This window comes from Hemicordylus capensis, chromosome 5 (assembly GCF_027244095.1).
Source record: "Hemicordylus capensis ecotype Gifberg chromosome 5, rHemCap1.1.pri, whole genome shotgun sequence".
Classification (NCBI taxonomy): Eukaryota; Metazoa; Chordata; class Lepidosauria; order Squamata; family Cordylidae; genus Hemicordylus; species Hemicordylus capensis.
In genome coordinates this window covers 185,228,770-185,243,771 of record NC_069661.1, presented here as the reverse complement: position 1 = coordinate 185,243,771, position 15,002 = coordinate 185,228,770, and the positions used below count along the sequence as shown (strand labels likewise).

General features: G+C 41.4%; 1 protein-coding gene across 7 annotated transcripts in view; it reads left to right on the top strand.

Moving 5' to 3' along the window:
• Positions 1–15,002, top strand: part of PPM1H (protein phosphatase, Mg2+/Mn2+ dependent 1H) — a 216,703-nt gene that overhangs the window by 38,462 nt on the left and 163,239 nt on the right. For 6 of the 7 annotated variants that reach the window (XM_053255505.1, XM_053255512.1, XM_053255506.1 and 3 more), the window contains one exon: positions 10,012–10,161. In XM_053255505.1, the coding sequence (XP_053111480.1) occupies positions 10,128–10,161 (34 nt within the window). In that variant the 5' untranslated portion in view covers positions 10,012–10,127. Of the gene's footprint in view, positions 1–9,833; positions 9,922–10,011; positions 10,162–15,002 lie in introns of all 7 variants that reach the window. The other variant, XM_053255507.1, reaches the window with a different exon arrangement.

The window sequence follows — 15,002 nt, the reverse complement described above, 5'->3', positions numbered from 1 at the left end:
CTTATATGATCATTTCAACCCTACTTTGGATGTGATTGCTGAACATTACAAGTTCTATTCTAGATTCCAACTGCCTGATGAATCTGTCAGTCAGTATATCACTGCATTGTATGTCTTAAGTGTAACCTGGGAGTTTGCCAACTTTACTAATGAAATTGTCAGGGATCAGATTGTTATGAGAACATACTGTTCCAAACTGCATGAAAAACTGCTATTGGAGCAGAAACGGACCTTGGGAAAAGTTATAGAGCTGGCTAGAAGGATGGAAAGTGCTCTTCACTGTGCCAGGTTGCAATCTTTGGTACCCCCAAACCCATCACCTGAAATCCAGGCTGTTCAGTTTAAATCCTTCCAAGCCCAGACTTCTCATGTGGCACTCCCTCAGATAGTGGCAGCACAAGAAAGGAGGAGCTACCAGTGCTACAGATGTAGAGACTCTGCCCACAAAGCCAATTTTGCTCACTCTCCTGCACAGAAGGTCACTTGCAACGGGTGCAAGAAAGGGGGACACGTTGCTAAGGTTTGCAAGTCTGCTGTCCACTCCATTACTGATTCACCATATGATGAGGATGAGGCAGATCAACCACTTTCTGACAGCGTTTTATGTTCCTAAAGGACCTGTGATACTTCTGCCCTGATAGTTCAGATGGCCTTTTAGGAGGTCTCTACAAATGACTCTGTACAGTGTCTGCTAAGCTGCTCTAAACCAATGCTTTCAAAAGTGCCATGGGGCATTCTCCTCACAGTGTTCTGAAGATAAAAGAAATAACTTCTGTCAGCTCAGTGCCCCAACTGTATCGTGAGCCAAAGCAGAGGAAATAGTTGCTATTCATTAAAATTGTGCTGTTTCCTACAGTATCACATCATGTTTGCAGACACTGGGCAGACCTATCATGAATTGTTTTTATGAGATCTGGCATGTTGCAGCTTGAAGATACATTGTCAGTTCTCTTCCATAAATACAAACAACTTTAGAAAAGGGAAGCGGCCAAGGAATAAGTTGTGGGATGTTTCTCAACTGCCATTCCTAAACTTCGTAGTAGTATACTCCTCAGAGACCAGCTGCAAAGCCATGAGGACTGTCCCATCTTGTGTGTGCAAAACATGAAAACAATCAGAATGTGTTTTGTCACAGAGTGCTGCTGCAAAGCAGTATTATTTGTAGACTGCATATAAATGTTCTCTCCAAATTTTTGTCACATCTGAACCCAAACCCCTTCTGGGTAGCAGTTTCTAGTACTATTTCTCGGGCACTACTGCTCAGGTAAAGGCAGTACAACCTCCCAAGGAATCCAGCCATGCTTCTGGCAGAAAGTTGTGCAGGCTCAAGTAACTTGTGTCAGTGGACTATGAAAGTTAGATGCTGAAATCACACTTCTGATCCCTGCAGCTAAATGCATGTGGCCTGAGATACTGGAAACATATACGCTGAATTCAAGGCAAAGAGCTAAGAATAATTCTTTGTGGAGAGACTCCCCTGTTCAGCTTTGACTTCATGCTTTAGGTATGATAGAAATAACTGGGAAGATGAAAACATTTTTCACATTTCAGATATTTTGGGGCCCTTTGTCTATATTTGTTGTTCTCCCTATAGAATGCGGCACAGATCACTTGCTAACGCCTGTCTTTCCTTCGTTCTTTCTTTCAAGATCTTTCAGCCTTCATTTCTGATTCTAACAGCCAAAGCCAAGTATTTAGCTATCAAGTAGTCTATCTGCATAGTAGATGTTACTGAAGTGCTATCAGGTTTTAGCCAGTTAAGGCGTAATGGTGAGCATGATCAGTTCTCTGTTTTATGGTGCTACTAACAATGCCATATTGATCTTTTCTCCAGAGTTATTTTTAAAGTTTTCCTCCTCACTTGTTTTGTATTTTATGCCAGAAAAAAAAATCTCTGCTAATTATGGGGTAGAGCAAAGATTGTTTGTTTTGTGCTTTCTTTGGCTGCGGTAAAGTACTAGAGGCAGAGCAAAGCAATTAGATAGATTCTGTGGCTCTTGGTTCTGCTCTTTGCAAAAAGAGCAGCTTTTGTTGGCACGAGTCACTTTGATGCGTAAGAGGCAACCTTGACTACACAAATTCAGGGTTATGGGTGAAGGAGGGATGGCTTGTAGCAGGCCAAATTGCCTGGCATTTAAGATTCTCAAGCAAGGAACTTCATGGTCTTTCCAGGATATTGATAGTGAGGCAGATGCTGTCATTTTCTGCCATCTTCCTGGTCCTTGTTTCCATTACAACTACCTTTTCCATTTTGTTTCCTCTGCAGTTTTAAAAAACTGATTTAAAGCATTTCTAGGCCACTTCAAGGCCTGACATCTAAAAAGCAGCTTATAAAAAATGGAAACTGCAACTCAAAACAAAATCAAGACAATCCTAAAAACAGTCATCAGCTCACTGTGGCGTGGCTGGGTGAGATCAATATTTATTCAGAAACCGGTTGAAGCAGCTTTGGCTATCATTGCTTTTGGATCATAGCTGGCTGTGGTTAAAAAAAAAAGTCTAAACACAGCATGAAGCCTGTCCTGGGGGAGAGAAACACAAAGCTCTTATTTCCCCTACTGCCTATGGATGTTTTGACAAACAGAGCCTTGTCAAAAGTCAGGCATCCCCATAAGAGGATTCACTCCAACCTGGAGCTTGCAACCCTGCTGAGCTATGACCGTGGCTACAGTGGTGGGCTTCATATAGGAGCCATGTGGGGCAAGGCATGTGTGGGTGGGAATAGTGGACTTTTATCTGTGGTGAGGCTCTGCATAGCGGTCCAGGTTATCTCTCTTCTGGTTCATTCTGTCCAAAAGATGTAAACAGTGATTCATCATGTATTGTTATGGATGCTTCCTCATGCTGACAAGCACACCATGGTCGCTAGCATTAACTTGCCAGCCAATCATGATGTGGTGTCTTGCAGGCCCTCAATTTGTGACTGCTGTGCACCAAACAATGAGGTTAAGTCTTGATCAAGAAGATTGAAAGGTTTATTCTAATGTGCAGCAGGATGGACATTTTGTGCAGTGCAAAAGAGAACAAAAACAACTATGCCGTAGAAACTGGCCTTGGAGCTTAATAAAGAAATAGGCCATCTCTTTAAGAGGAGAACAATAGAAAATAAAGACCAATTCTGTTTCTTTACAGTCTTCATAACCTTATACAAAAAGTAAATTAGAGCTTTCCCTTATTCTCTCCCATTCTTTGCATGGCACTTCTGTTTTTCATGATTCCTCTCCGTCTTTGTGTTTCTCATTTTCCATTTTCCTTCCTTCCATCCTATTTTCCTTCTCTGTCTGTCTCTTTTTCTGTTCATTCTAATTCCTGCTTCCATCTTTTCCCCTTTCCTTCTGTTAGTAAATGCTGGAGTAAAGGGTACTTTATTTGTTTGTTATTGCTCTGTGTAAACCACCCTGAGCCATTTTTGGAAGGGCGGTATAGAAATTGAATTTATTATTATTATTATTATTATTATTATTATTATTATTATTATTATTATTATTACTCATGGATGGAAGTGAGTTGCGCTCACCATTTGTGCAGGTGGAAATAAAGGCCTGGTTCACACAATTATTTTAATCTAGGTTTCATGTAGATTACCAACATTAACGTAATTGTGTGAACCCACGTCAAGGTGAGAATTTCAGATTTGTCTCAGGCCATAGACTGCCAAAGCTAAGAGCTAACTGCAAAAGAGCTAAGGAAGTCTGAGAGGCTGGAGAGAATCAGCTCCGTTGTCATGGCTCTGAGTTCAAAGGTCCAGCAGGGAACAGTGAGTGAACCAGGTCAGAAAAATAGGGCCCATAAGGGAGAAAGCCACAGAGATGCTCCAAGCAGGGACGTAGCTAGGAGAGAGAGGGCCTGTGTTCACCCCTCTCTCCGGCCGCTCCTTGGAGTAATGGAGATAATGAAGAAGATCGGGAGGAGTGGAGCTAGGTGGCCCTCAGGAGCTCTGAGCCTGAGTTCTTTGAATCCATCTGCTCAATTATAGCTACACCCCTGGCTTCTAGAAATTAAAAGAAACTTCCAACCAGTACAATTCTGCTTTGCAGTTCAATAGCTTATCTGAACTTCTTTGCTGATAGACAGAGAGGCTATTCTCACGACTGCGGAACACCGGGCTAAGGAAGGCCGGCCCAGTTTTTCATGGTCGTGTGCAGCACTGGGAGCTGCACAATTCTTGGCTCTAGCCCACGTAATCCCCCCTCCCCTAAAATGAGGTTAACCCCTAAAACGAGGTTAGGCTAGCGCTCCATTAACCCCATTTCCCTGATCATGTCGCTGTGGTGTGGCTTCGCATTGCGGCAACTCATGAGAAGACCCCAGCCCAGAGGCTCCTGGCCTCCCAGCATCGGGGGGCTCCCCAGAACTCACGCGGGGCATTCTGGGACTTCTGTGGATCCCTGCCACCCCAAGTGGTTCCATGATGGAGCCAGTAATCGTGTGGCCGATTCAGCCACCCAGGAAGGAGGCAGAGATTGTCTGCAGGGAGGTAAGCACTTTCGGACTTCCTCCCCGCAGAAGGGGGTAGCCTCCTGGGGCGATCGTGAGGATCACTTCAGAGTCTGGCTGTTAACCAGGTCCAGAGCTCCAAGTCCTAGAATGGAAAAGCTAAGGATGGGAGTCCCTTTCTCTCTTAGAAGCTGTGAACTGCATTCTGCACTCCAGGTTGGTGTGCCCATAAGGGTAGGCAGCCAGAGACCAAATCTAGCCCTCATCAAAGACCCTCTTCTCCATTATTATACACCACAGCTGCTTTTGCCCGAACCAAAACACTGTCAAATTGGTCTTCAGTCTCCTTCCTGCTCCAAAATGAACACAACTGAAGCACTGACAGAGTTCTCCCCTTATGCATCTCAGGTGCTTGCTCCCATTTGTGAACCAAGATCAGGCAAAGGGGCTATGGTAGATGAAAGAGTTCTGCCATTGGGCCCTGTTGCTGCTCATGCTGGGGAGTAGAAACTGAAGAGCTCTTTGGCTATATCTTAGTCCCTCTGACTATATCTTATATACTGTTGGCCTTTCAGCCCTTGCTCAGTTCAAAATATGGTCACTATTAAAAACTGGTTGCCAGTACTGTCTTTCAGTACTATAGCCTAGGTAAACATTCCACCCTTCTCAGAACAAAAGCCTTCTCACTGTAATGCTGCAGTGTCAAGACAGCAAATATATCCGTATTTATCTTTAGGGTGGAATGCTGGTCTTGTGTTAGTAAGTATGAATTGTCCCCTTTGCTGAGCAGGATCCACCCTGGTTTGCATTTGAATAGGAGACTAGATGTGTGAGCACTGTAAGATAGTCTCCTTAGGGCATGGGTCACTCTGGGAAGAGCATCTGCATGCTTGCATGCAGAAGGTTCCAAGTTCCCTCCTTGGCATCTCCGAAATAGGGCTGAGAGAGACGCCTGCTTGCAACCTTGAAGAAGCTGCTACCTAGTTTCCTAGGTAACATAGTTACCTGTCCATCAGTAGCAAGCTATCCTTGCCACAGGTGTCACTAGGCAATGAATCCATGGTTGAAGAAACATAAAAGCTGTCTTAAGCTGAGTCAGACCATTGATCCATCTAGCTCAGCATTGTCTATGCAGGCCTGCTTAACTTTGACCCCCCAGTTGTTTCTGGACTACAACTCCCATAATCCCCAGCCACAGTGGCCAGTAGCAAGGGATTATGGGAATTGTAGGCCAACATCTGTAGGAGGGCTGAAGTTGAGCAGCCTTGGTCTACAGACTAGCAGAATTTCTTCAGGGTTTCAAAGCCTGTCGGGTTCCCCTAGAACCCCCTCCCATGTATAGATTTGGTTTGTACCAGACTGTAAATGCAAATGTTTTTAGAGGGAGACACACATACAAACATGGTGATCTTCTTCCCTTTGGAAAATGGGCTGCAGTATTAAACCATGGCTGAATTCGCATGTAATGCAGAACTGCGGGTCCAATTGACCCACAGTTCCACTCACTCCTCCCCTTGCTTTCCCATCCACATTTGGACATTCACGAGAGCATCCTCTCTGCAATCAGCAAAACTGCAGCGAGGTGGGGAAGCTGGCTGTGCGGGCTTCCTTCTTGCTTGAAGGACAGCCTGCACAGCCGGTCATGGAGGGAGAGAGGGAGGAGCTTCCTTCCTCAACTCCAGTCTGGCCGAATGTCGCCTCCAGTGCGAACAGGAGGCTCCCTTGACTCTTGGTTTGGAACAGCAAAACTCACTACAAACGGAGGGTTCAAATTGGAGTCTTGTCAGCGTGACCTTGGGTTGCGCTACCATTGGGACCAGAGTTGGCTGGGTTCAGATGTAACAGTAAGGAAACCGCGGTCCCTCCAAGTCTGGTCCCCCATTACGTGTGAATGCAGTCTACAGGTGAAACTCGGAAAATTAGAATATCGTGCAAAAGTCCATTAATTTCAGTAATGCAAATTAAAAGGTGAAACTGATATATGAGACAGACGCATTACATGCAAAGCAAGATAAGTCAAGCCTTAATTTGTTATAATTGTGATGATCATGGCGTACAGCTCATGAAAACCCCAAATCCACAATCTCAGAAAATTAGAATATTACATGGAACCAAGAAGACAAGGATTGAAGAATAGAACAATATCAGACCTCTGAAAAGTATAAGCATGCATATGTATTCAGTACTTGGTTTGGGCCCCTTTTGCAGCAATTACTGCCTCAATGCGGCGTGGCATGGATGCTATTAGCCTGTGGCACTGATGAGGTGTTATGGAAGACCAGGATGCTTCATTAGCGGCCTTCAGCAATTCTGCATTGTTTGGTCTCATGTCTCTCATCCTTCTCTTGGCAATGCCCCATAGATTCTCTATGGGGTCAGGTCAGGCGAGTTTGCTGGCCAATCAAGAACAGTACACTGTATACTTTTCAGAGGTCCGATATTGTTCTATTCTTCAATCCTTGTCTTCTTGGTTCCATGTAATATTCTAATTTTCTGAGATTGTGGATTTGGGGTTTTCATGAGCTGTATGCCATGATCATCACAATTATAACAAATTAAGGCTTGACTTATCTCGCTTTGCATGTAATGCGTCTGTCTCATATATCAGTTTCACCTTTTAATTTGCATTACTGAAATTAATGGACTTTTGCACGATATTCTAATTTTCCGAGTTTCACCTGTATGTGTTTAATGTAACATGTGGTTTGGCCTTTATACAATTTTGATCCATGGAATGGGGTTCAAGTTGAAATGGACACCAGGTTGAATTTTGATATTTAAAATATCCTTCATTGTAAGGATGAAGCATTGTAAGGATTGTAAGGATTTTGAGCAAAGAATAAACTCGGGAAAGTTATGTAAACTCCTTCTTAGCACGTTTTTGTTCTATTCTGTTGTGTTTTTTTTAAAAAGAAAAGGTGAATGGATAAGTGATTCCTAGGGAAGTGTAACTGTCCATTACCCTGCCATTATAGTTTACTGGACTATATTCCCTTTTGCATGTCATTTCCAGGATTCTGTCACTGGCATATTAATGTACCAAAAGATTAAATTCAATGAGCTTTTAGCATTTAATACAGGATTGCACCTAGATGAATTTGAAGCAACGATTTAAGAGAGAAGCCTGTGTTACAGAAGTTAGGACTTGATCTAGATCAAATCCTCTTCATATTCCAAGGGTATATTTTATTAATTTGGGGATAATAAATAATGAAACACTTCTGGGAAGTTTAGTTATTAAATATTATCTTGTATAACTTACAGCTGGGTAAGCCACTTAATGGCGCAGCAGGGAAATGACTTGATTAGCAAGCCAGAGATTGCCGGTTCGAAACTCCGCTGGTATGTTTCCCAAATTATGGGAATTATGTTTCCCAAATTATGGGAAACACCTATATCAGGCAGCAGCAAAAGAGGAAGATGCTGAAAGGCATTATCTCATACTGCATGGGAGGAGGCCTCCTGTATTCTACCAAAGGCAACCACAGGGCTCTGTGGTCGCTAGGAGTCGAAACCGATTTGATGGCACATTTACCTTTACAGCTGGGTAAACACAAGCAAGAGGAGATTAATTCAACTGATGTCTTATTTGCTTAGCCTGCCTCTAAGCACTATTGTTGTTACGATGAAGTTATGGATAATTGGCTGCAATCGGAGTGCCAGAGTGCAGACTAGATGAGATGAGTCTTGGTTGCTCTAGTTCAGAGGTGGCTAACCTGAGGCTCTTCAGTAGTTGTTGGACTACAACTCCCATCACCTCATCTGGAGTTTATTGCCACTGGAAGGGCTCAGATTGGCTGCCTCTGTTCTAGTCCCAAGTAGTTTGCAGATCTGAAAACCTAGTGCATGCAATATAACTAAAAAGTAATATAATGTAAAAGTAATACTATAGCTAAACGTAATTGCCACAACATTATCATTTCATTGCCACATTTCTCCCCACTCTCTCCAGCTCTTTTCTATCCTGCTCACTCCTCTTATGCACAGAAGACAGAAATAACTAGATTAATACATTTGGTAAGGCTAGGTATTGCCACAATAATTTTAAAAAGATGTGTCGTCTTAGGTTCATGATGTTGCTTTTCATTATAAGCGGCACCAGAGGGAGGCACCACACAGATAGGTAGCCTGCCCCATCTCCTCCCATTGCTGGATCATAAACTCAGAGAATATAATAAGCCTTCAGTCCTAAGCATGTTAACTTGATGGTTAACTGCATCAAAATCCATAGGACTCCAAAGAAAGTTTTTTTTAGAAAGGGAATAGTAAAATATACTGGGGCCTTTTTTTAACTTTAATATACTTTAGGAATAATAAAACATACTATTATTGCTCTTTCAGAAATCTAACATGTAGAACAGAGCTTATCCTCTCACCAGATATGCATTTCCCCCCTTGTCCCTATGCCACTATATATAAATATATATAGTGCCACCTCTACTTTTAAATCATATAGTCAAGCATTGGATTTTATATTTCATATTGAAGTTCAGCTATTGAGCCTGGGCATTCTGCTGTTCCTTGATCACAAAAGGTTTCTTAGACAATGGACATCAATCTTAACATGTACAAAGTCTTCTCCCAATGTCTCTGAGACAGTGTTGAAGGGTCTGTACTGGATCCGGTGCTTTTTGATTTATTCATAAATGATCTAGAAGTTGGGGTAAGCAGCAAGGTGGCCAAATTTGCAGATGACACCAAACTATTTAGGGTAGTGAAATCCAAAACAGATTGTGAAGAGCTCCAAAAGGATCTCTCTAAACTGGGTGAATGGGCGACAAAATGGCAAATGCGATTCAGTGTTGGCAAGTGTAAGGTGATGCACATTGGGACGAAAAACGCCAATTTTAGATATACGCTAATTCCAGTCGTATTTCAAACTGGAGAAAGATGAGAAAGGAAAGGCCAATGGCATCTGCAAGATATCCTGTCTTCCAAGAAACTATAGACTGAGCAAGATTGTGATGTTTAATATACTATAATCATGAATGACTTTCCATACATATTTCAGAGCAACTATTGTGTCAGTCTGAAAGCTTAAATTGTGGCTCTGTTAGTCCTCTGCAAAACAGAGGCTTACGGAGCCAAAATGTTCTTTCCCATATCCTCCACATTTCTTCAGCATTCTTCTTGTGCTTCTGTGCCCCTGCAGCATGAATGCTTCATTGCATGATATAAATGTCTATGCTTAGAAGAGCATAGACATGAGCTGCATAACAAATGGCTAATTGCGATATAACCAAATGAAGGCTCCCATTTTAAAGCTAGCTGAAGTAGGTCAGATTTTGTCCGACCCAATTTTTTCTGACCCAAGGAAACTGCCACAAACCAACACTTAATATACTTTTTAAAAAGTAATATTATTTATGGTAATTTATTTCGCCTTATTGCTGTAGACAAGTGCTGTTCTCACCAAATCTGCTCAAGCCCTGCTTTCTGAGATAGCAGAATGACTGGCCCATATCAAAGCTGATGGTCACAAATGTGAGTTGCTATGGGACCAAGTGATGAGGTTGAGTCTACTGGGTGGATTTGCCCAGAGATACATAATACTCCCGTTTTTGACTCTCACAGGACAGGGCTCAGGGAGTCAGTCCTCAAGTTGCCCTGCAAGATGGTTAAGTTTATTTCCTCACCCAAGAGGCTTTGTATGGGGGACCAGAAAGCACCATCATGACTGATCAGACAGAATGCTGCCACCAGAGACTCTCAACCATAGCATAGGTAAGTTGCTTAAGCCTCTAAGAATTGCCTCTCTGTGTTTCGCTTTCTGAGTTAAATTTGGACTGAGTGATCAATATGCACATCTGCAGAGCCATCACAGAACATATTCTGTGCAACCAAGCAAAGCTCACCTCCAACCAATATCAAGTAATGAATAACTTGTTTGGGGTTTTTTTGTCTGAATGGACTGGAGTTTATTTCCCTCCCCATTTGTTAAAGGACTTCAGCAAGTCTTCACAACTAGTATACAGCTAGTCACATTGGTTATATGCCATCTCCAGGTTCAGAGGCAGTATGTCTCTGAGTACCATTTACAGGAGATTGATGATGGGAAAGAGTTATAGCCTTTGTCTGCTTCTGGGCTTCCCAGAGACATCTGGTTGTTCACTGTGGGAAATGAGATGCTGGACTGGAAAAGCTTTGGTTTGATCTTTTTGTAACTTGCTAAATGCAGTTCATCAGACCTCTGTGGTAGACTGCTAGGTACTGATTAAGTCTGTCTTTGCTATCTGCCTGGGAATGTAAAACAGAGAGGATTGTTAACATCTGGCAAAGGCTGCACCACCTAGTAGACTGGATTCTGCTTTGTGGGCCAGATTGCACAGGTATGGTCTTTGAGCTCAATGATTCACATCAGAACAGAAGTGTTGGTGTTACACTTCAGGTTCCTGAAACATTTCAATTTTTAGAGGTTAACTTGATTCAAAAATAGATTCCTAGCTACATTTTTCTTGAACTGTTGCAAACATTTTCCATCTTCATCTCATTTCCCACAAACAAACAAATGTTTGTTTCACTGGGTTTTTTCATGAAGTTGTTCATCTTTAATTAACATCAACAGAACAGGCAAACAAGCTGATCTAGGTGAAGTGGTCGTTGTTTCATAAAAATCTGCTGTCTAAAGCAGAGAACACTTCTGTTGAAAAGATTCATTCAGAAAAACAGAGGCGGGCCACTTTAGACACACACAGACTTTTCTTTATTACTTTTGCCATTAGGGAGGCATGATGATCGTATGTCTTACCAGGCAAGAGGAAAGTGCAATAATAAAAACAGTCAAATGCAAAAGATTGCCTCACTTTCAAGGCTAAATCGTATGTTTCTGCACCTTTTGACAGCACTGAGGAGAGACTGCATTTCAATGTAAATATACCAAGCTGACAATTTGATTCATCATAACCATTTTGTCTGAATTCTTTTGTTTTATGCATCTTAATGGTAATTATTAAGAAGCTGTTCCACAACTGACAGCCTGTCACTATCCAAAATAATGACTTTGTTGTAAATAGCAAGTTTTTTCCCCCCAAATATACCAGTCACATTAAAACCCTTACTAGGTGCCTGTAGTTTAAACATGATGCAGTTTTTGCAGATTGTCATGGTACAGTCAGATATTGCTTATGGAAAGTGCATGATAACATGCATATAGACATCAAGGGCTCTAGAACAGATATGGTATGGTGAGGATATGATGCAACCTCCTTTATAAGTTTGTGTTAAAATAAACCACTGTCTGTTGCTATTATTGATATTTCTCTGCCTGATTGATTACACAGACTCTTACAGTTATAAATTACATTTATTAATACATTTTTCTGTAAAAGTTGCATGCATTTTATTTTTCTTCAGCTGATTCCCTACAAACAAGACTTTATTTCACTGGCCTTCTTCTTGAAAATGTTGTGCCTCATTTTGGAGGCAGAAATGACTGCTTTCTTATTCATAGATAAGAAATCAACGTGTAGGTTGCACTCTTCCTTTGGCTTTAAGTCTTCTCCAAGGTAGTTAATTGTAGCCTATCAGAAGCTCCAGACACCCTTGTAGATAATATATATAGAGATCTAAATTGCACCTGTGTTTTCAAGCATGTTAATTATCATTTGGAAATCTTTTGCCGATTCAGTGTTGACAAAGTATGATGTTCCTTTGCTAAATGTCACCACGCCCCTCTAGTTGTTGTGGAAGAACACTCCCTACTACTTACGTATCCCAGATACTTACTGCCCTATGACTTTATTTATTTGGATGCATATTGATATGGTTTGTAACAAGTAGACAGTGTGTAACACCCTTCTGTTCCGTCTGCCTCCCTGCCCCACCATTTCTTTCACCATACCCATTCTCTACTGAAATCGACGAGGCTGGGGGTACTCTTCTGCCTTTTACAAGTGCATCAGGGCCTAGAAAGAACCTTGTCAATATCACCATTAGCCTGATTTTTTAAATTAATCCTTCACAAGAGCATTGACATGCTCACCAGCGATGGTGAAACTGAAATACTTTCTCCTGACCTTGTCAGCTTTACTGGAATGTGGGGCATAAGGACAGTGAAGAAAATCCAGTAAGACAGAAGGCCATGGTCATGGAAAAGGAGTAGGAAGGAACTCAGTCAGAGAGCCTGTTAATTATGACTAAAGAAGCAGGAAGAAGTTAAAATGTAAAAGAGACATTTCCAAATGTGTACAACTCTATGGAGAAAAAATGGTGTGCACATAAACAATATGTTTCAGACAGAAAGCATCTGTTCACAAGTGGCATAATAGCACAGAAAAGTTAAAATGTGACTGTAAATCCATAACCATCAATCAGTTTAAAAACCTGATACAAACTCATTTAAAATGGTATTTCTGTTTTTCATACATGCCCACCAGCAGCTGGAGAGAATCTCCAAAGCATTTTAAATGATAGGTATTAGATTTATTATTTTCTCTCTTTGAGCCAGTTCAGACAATACATCTGCCCACCCTCTCAAATGCACTGGTGAGCTCGCATGCGAGGAGAGTGAGCGTGCATGTCTCCTCCCATCTGGTGCACCATCTCGCTGTTGCTTAATCATGCACCAATAATCTTTCCCTTTCCACTTGAGAAATTCAAGCTAAGGTTTCTTCATCTCTGACAGATGTGATCATCCAAATTTCTCACCTAGCACCATTGTAGTGTAAAAGGTTCTTATTGGATTAGATCCCTGTGGGTGGGGCATCAATTTGTCCCCAGTCCAAAAAGTCCTTTAAAAAAAAAAGAATAATCTTTGTTTGTTCTGGTGGCTTAGGAGATACTGAGCCCATTCTCACGAATGGAGAATGGGGTCAGATGGGGTGAGGGAAGGAAGCCGGGAAAAGCTTACCTCCCCCACAGATGATCCCATCCATGTTGCTGGGTGGCCAAGTTGGCCACCCAGACAATTACCGATAGCAGAGAGGGGAGCAGGGAGTTTGGGGGACTGGGAGGCCTCCAGAACTTCCACAATGAGTATCTTCCTTCTTGGAGCAATCTTTTTTCAATCCTAGACAAGAAGTTTCACAATTTATGATATAGCAGGCAGGAAACATCACAAGGTTCTGTGATATCATGAAAAATAAAGTAATACTACCTAAGCTACAACTACAAGAGAAATTGAAAGTCAATGTACTTCCATGGTACCAGTGGTTGCAGGTGTGACATCTAGTCCACAGCAAAGCTATCAAAACTCAAACAAGGAATTGACAAAATCTCTAAGTCTCATATAGCCCAGAGCACTCAAGTTTAAAGGATGTGTCTTTAAATTATATCAGATCTTGTGGGCAAAATTCTGGAACAGAAATCCCAGCTTATTATGTACCTAAGTGGAGAAAGGACCTGGACTTTGAAACAGAAGAAGCACCTCAGCCAGAATTTGGACCTTGCAGACTCTCACCACCTCCTCAATTAACACCAAAGAGCTAATATATAAATTAATAGCCAAATGGTACACAATACAATCACCTCACCCCAATTAAATGATATAAGTGCTGCTTCTCTGCTACCATACTGTATTAGTTGTCTATGTTGCAGAATTGTTCACAATCTGCTGTTCGCTACATTGTATTATGTTGTTAAACTATACATCTTTCCAAAGTGCTTGTAGGTGTCAAGAACGTTTGGCATGTGGGTTAGGGAGATGTGAGCTTTCATAACAGGGATCCTCATAGGGCCCCCATATCAGCACTACACCTTACACTGGGGTGCCCATCTGAGGTGGGCATTCCATGCTTACATCTTCCAAGTATGAGTAGGAATAAAATGATCAATCAAAAGGATTAGCACAGAACATCTTTTTCAAGTATTGCTACCATAAATGAAATATGATATATTGAATCTTATCAGCATTGACTGTCTGTTGCTGACCATGTACCTACAAAGATAGCAGAACAGGAAGGAAACAAACAAGTGCCTGGAAAGAATATTAGTATTTGGTTACTCATGAAATCAGTTACAGTAAAACAGATACAAAATACAATTCATGACATTAAAACAGAAAATGATCTTTGGAATACAATCAAGATAGAACCTGGGAAGAGTATATTGTGAAAAAACTGAGATAAAATTAACCCCGGAAAACTAAGATTCCAGGTTTTGTTGCCAGGAAAGCTATTATTTGTATATTATTTGTGAACAGAATCAAAACATGAGAATTGCCTCACCACACTCTTAAATGTTTTATCTGTCTGCTGCAGGGTGCATATTTATAGAAACCCTGAGCAAAATATGCAGTCCTAAAAAAAATAGCTTACAGGAAATAGTTATTTATTTTTTCAGAGATACAGTAGACATTTCTAAACATTTATTCAGAATGCAAGTTTGGAAGTATTAAAGTGTGCCTACAACAAAATCCATCTTACAAAATCCATCTATATTTTACCAAGTAACAAGTCCCAGAACATTAACATTTTATATTGGTTATGCTTGATATCATTTCCCACTATAATAAAAATTAAAGTGGCCCTTCCTCATTTGGCACATCAAGACTGGCCTGTTTGGCCATCTGTATCCAATTGGTGAAACTATGGGGCCATTCACATGACCTACTGAGTGGGCAGGGGGAA